The sequence below is a fragment of the Pterocles gutturalis genome, unplaced genomic scaffold (assembly GCF_000699245.1).
Source record: "Pterocles gutturalis isolate BGI_N339 unplaced genomic scaffold, ASM69924v1 scaffold44605, whole genome shotgun sequence".
Taxonomy (NCBI): domain Eukaryota; kingdom Metazoa; phylum Chordata; class Aves; order Pterocliformes; family Pteroclidae; genus Pterocles; species Pterocles gutturalis.
In genome coordinates this window covers 9,078-13,798 of record NW_010142571.1, presented here as the reverse complement: position 1 = coordinate 13,798, position 4,721 = coordinate 9,078, and the positions used below count along the sequence as shown (strand labels likewise).

The 4,721-nt window shown below is 45.5% G+C and overlaps 1 protein-coding gene across 1 annotated transcript in view; it reads right to left on the bottom strand.

Moving 5' to 3' along the window:
- Positions 1-596: 596 nt before the first annotated feature.
- LOC104469764 (parathyroid hormone/parathyroid hormone-related peptide receptor-like) overlaps positions 597-4,721 on the bottom strand; it is a gene marked incomplete at its 5' end in the record, with an annotated part of 10,552 nt that continues 6,427 nt past the window's right edge. The window contains 3 exons of the mRNA XM_010084406.1: positions 597-1,104; positions 2,131-2,172; positions 3,392-3,533. Coding sequence (XP_010082708.1) covers positions 742-1,104; positions 2,131-2,172; positions 3,392-3,533 — 547 coding nt within the window. The remainder of the gene's footprint in view (positions 1,105-2,130; positions 2,173-3,391; positions 3,534-4,721) is intronic.

Sequence of the window (4,721 nt, the reverse complement as noted above, 5' to 3'; positions counted from 1 at the left end):
TTTTCCATCCCTAAAATGGCACTGGTTTCTGGCTTGCTACTGGGACCCAGGTCAGGGAAAGGAGAATAGTGCTTTCTGTCTGCATCCAGCAACCATGAGCTGTTAACCCTTCCCATCCCAGAGGAGCGTTTTGTCAAAGAATGAGATTATCCAAGGGAAGAACATGCATGGACCAAGCTGTCCGTGTTGAACGCTTGACTGCAAGATCGGGCAGCTATGACCCCCCAAAGGGTCTTGGTGGGTGTTGTGTGTGTTACCAGGCAGACTTTACCGGGGAAGAGCAAACCAAACTGAAGACACCGATGCCCAGGGTGGCTTGTACCCTCACAAGAAGATGGCACTGTACACTCCCCGCAAGACTCTTGCTTTCCTGGGTGAGACTCTTGTCCTCCTTGGCTGCCCCACGCTCTCCAAGAGGTCCAAGGACCACGTTGCAACCCTCCCTCGCGAACTCGCAGTATCTCGGTTTTTCAGCAGGTAGCAAAGCCTGTGGGTCTGGATAGCCCTGCCTCCGTCAACACCAGGGAGACTCAGACCACTGGGTATATGGATGTGATCGACAGCTGGCCACGTCGATGGCTCACTTTTTTTTTTTTTTAACCTCTCGTTCCACAGAACAGAGAAACGGTATGGAAACCCTTGGCATCCGATGCGTGGCCTGATATTCTTTCACCCACTAAATGCTCTCCAGGAACCTTTTTCATCCTTTTGCTTCTCTTTTTTTTCCTTCTCCTTCTCTCTTTACATCACTGTCTCTCTTTCTTCTTCAACAAGTACTGTGGGTCTGTCTCCATCGTAAAGCCCAGAGCCATTCAGATACTCCTCGTCTTTGTTGTACTGCTCTGGTCCAGAAGAAGGCATGGAGTTTTCAGAAATGGAGCCATTTTTTACATAACCTGGCAAATTCCGGTGTCCATTGAGGGTCCCTGGTATAAGTCTCGTATTGAGATGGAGAGCAAGTGCTCCTCTTGTGGCTACATTTGTGATGCTGGTGTGGGAAACCATTGGTCCATAACTGTAGGTTGTGCTCCCACTTCGTGCTTTCCTTTTAAAGTCAAGTGCTAATGTCCACCTGCTCCATGACTTCTTTATTTCTGCTTGGACCTGAGAGACAAGGGGGAAAAAAACCAAAACAAACCATGAGTGGGAGGAGAGAGGAGCAGAAGAAGGTAGTATCCCCAGACAGAATGGGCGAGAAGCTCTATGGGGAGTGAAATTGGCAGGAACACTAAATTCACATTAAATCTGCCCTTTCCAGATGAAATATTTGGCATTGGGAAGCTTGAATGGCTGAAAACATCTGTCTGAAAATGTGGATTAACTCTCTGCCAGGGTTGAGGGATGGTGAGCAGCACATCCAGGAGAGAGTCCTCTCAACGTACCATGAGTGTCAAGTAGAAGTGGGATTAACCACCTTCCGAGGTACCTGAGTCACTAGAAATTTCCCCTAGAAAGGGGTTAGCTGGCTACTTTAAGCTGAATATCCCACTTTTAGATGACTAAAGTTAGGATGAGATCAGTTCCCCTTATGGTATGGATTTTATCTTGGTTTTATGCTGTAAAAGCAGCATATTTGTATTTGCATTTCTCCTTAAAATCCATAAACTTAGGCCAAACCAGCCTTATGCCAAGCCAAAAATAGTTCTGTTCTTTCCCAATGAGCATTCACTGACCATCTAGTTTCTTAGTTTGCAGCCATAGAGGGAATTAATGGAAACAAAGACATGAAAGCATATCACTCTGGAAATAGGAAAAAAAAGAAGTCAAAAAAGTCTGGGCAATCAAAAGAGCTTTCTGGTTAGGCAGCTGCTCTATCAATCCAATGCCACAGATTTGAGATTAAGCAGCATTTAACAGCACTTATGCTGGGAAAAGAAGAGAAAAAACACTTTTTTTCCCCTTCTCTGGCTACTTCCAGTAGCTCATTTATTAGTGATGTATTAACCTGGATGTTTTACATGACCAAAACCAAGGGTATGAACTTTCTATGTGGACTGACAAATCCTTCACTGAGTGCAAAAGTGCTGAATCTCTAGAATAAGTGAGGATATGCTGATATGCATCCACTTTGCCCTGTGTGTAGACCTAACCTAACAAAGGAGAGAAATAATTAAGAAGCTGGTGACTTACCTCTCCATTGCAAAAACAGTATATGATGGCAACAAAAAATCCCTAGAAGGAAGAAGAAATTATTTATTAATGTTAATCTTGCTACATTTGAGTATTTCTTTCCTGATCGCACTGCCCAGCATCCCTATGTTCTTCTGAAACCCATGACATTCATAATATGCTGTATAAATTATGCGTAAGAAACATTGCTTGTGAGAGTGATAAACACAGACATTTCCCTGCAGACTATTGACAAAGTAGAAAGACTATAAGCTCTCTGGGTTGTGGTTTACATGATAAGTCTATTTTCACCCCCAGATCTTTTGCAAAGGTTCTGAGATGGTGATGGGTCCCTGCAAGGGTGGTGGGGTCTACCTTGCTGGAAGTGTTTATGAATTTATTGCATAAATGTTTCCAATTTTTCACATGTAGCTGATTCTGCTGCAGGACAAGAGGGTGGAAGATGGTCCTGATGGGACTTTTCCATCTCTGGCTGTAAGTGGGGCAGGCTGTGCATGGAGCAGAACTGTCTGAGTGGGGTCAGCACAGGAATTCAGATGTGAGCACACCACCCACGTCTTTTTGTTGGCCAACAGATTACCCAGGTCTTGCTAAGGTCACCCACTATTTTATCCCATCTTCAGGAATTGTGGAAGCACACAAATGCAAGCTTGGTCCCCACTTCCCTCAGAGTTTCTCTAAACTGTCATCTGGCCAGACCCCCTGTCCACCTCTCATCATCCAAGCAGGTCAATCATGACGATAGCCCAGCACGTGAGCCAAAAGTCAATCTCACAAGAGAAGGGTGTGCAGCGACTATCAAACACTGCTCTGCTTGTACTGAGTTGCATATTTTTGCTGCTGTGTCTTCTATAGGACCAGTTCTGTAACTGGATGTGCCTTTAGCCCAAATCTGGAACGGAGGGATCCTTTCACAGAACTGAAAGACAACTTGGGACAAACAAATTGGAAGCTAACATGAAACAACATGTCTTGGTGGATCTCCAACAAATTATATCTAACCTGAATCTAAAAGGATTTATTTTTTGGGCAAGTTGTCTTGCAACAGAAACATTTTTTTGTTGGACACATCAAGCCTTTATACATTGTGTTTTGGAAATATAAAACATACATGATGCTAAAATACTGTCAAACCACCAGGTGAATGAAATCTGATGTATCGTAAAAACAAGCCTGCTTCCAAAGACAATGCACTCTCATTTCCCTCCTCTCCCCATTGAAATTCCCAGAGTTTGCCCCCATAGGTTAACAGTTACAATACCTGGAAAGAGTTGAACAGCATTTCATAGTGCATTTGAACTTGCCAAAGAATCCCTGACACGTCTGTGTATGGCATAGCCATGAAAACAATATAGTGAACGCCAAACAGAGGCATGAGGACGAGGGTAGATTTCAGCAGCTTCCTGCAGCAATAAGGAAAGAAAAAGACACAGAGGAAATTAAGGGATGGAATGAACCTCCCAGCCAGGCTCGTCCACCTCATACCTTGGACAAGTCATATGTAATTTCTTTCTTGCTCACATGCTCCCTTGGCTAGGCTTGGCTATCTTACACTGACACAGGAACCATGTCCACCTGCAATTTCCAACTGTTGTTTCTCTTATGGCATGTGACACCACCCAGTCCATCCTCCAGCAGGTCTTGGTGTGCTCATCTAACCCTCTCCACATGCACATGCCCGTGTGATGCTGCTGCAGGTACTGAGGATGAAGACACTGAGATGTTGACACTGAGATGTCCTTTTCAACCTCAGACTATGCCCGGCTTTGAGTCAGAACCATCTGTAGAGGGTGGAAGGGTGGCTGGAAAAGAATGTGCACTGCTGCTTCCAGCCCTCAGCCTCCTTGTCCCTAAAGGATGGTTCTGCTTCAGCTCGTGATGCCTGGACATGGTCTGATACAACCCCCAGTAGCTGACACTGCTGGAGCAGAGGGGGTTGGAGTAGGTGACCTCCAGAGGTCCCTTCCAACCTCAACCGTTGTGTGATTCTGTGATTCTGCCTGCCTATTGATGCAAGACACAAAGGTCCACCCTGGATTAATGCCTCTTGTGCAATGAGCAGGGCTGGTGGAGAGGGAAGTCCATCTGGGAGCAGAATTACTCCAGATATCAAGGGGAGGAGAACAGCGGGGTAAGCAGAAGGTGAGCACTCTTAGGAGGTGCTTTGGACTGCAGTATCACTCGGAAAGCCGCTTTTTAAAGAAGCAGCTCCATTTCACCATAGGATCTATGTTGGGGATGGGTGGGAGGTACAGTTCAACCCCCAGCAGTTGGCTGGGTTTGCTCCTGAGGGAACCAGCCTTGCCTGGAAGTGATATTAATTGAAGGATTAAAGCTTCTGCCAAGAGGTACAGCAAGTCACCAAGTGCAGGCAATTATTGAGAAGGGCAGACATCACTCCCAGAAAGACCTGGTACCTCTTCTGTCCAGCAGCTGGAAACCACTGAGGGAATTTAGCACATTAAAAGGAGAAGGTCCCATCCAAACCATAATTAATAGCAAGCTTCAGCCAGGGAGAAATAAACAAATAGATAAATCAGAGCCCTGACAAGTCAGCAAAGGAAAATGGAGAGGTGTTTTCCTGCCAAATC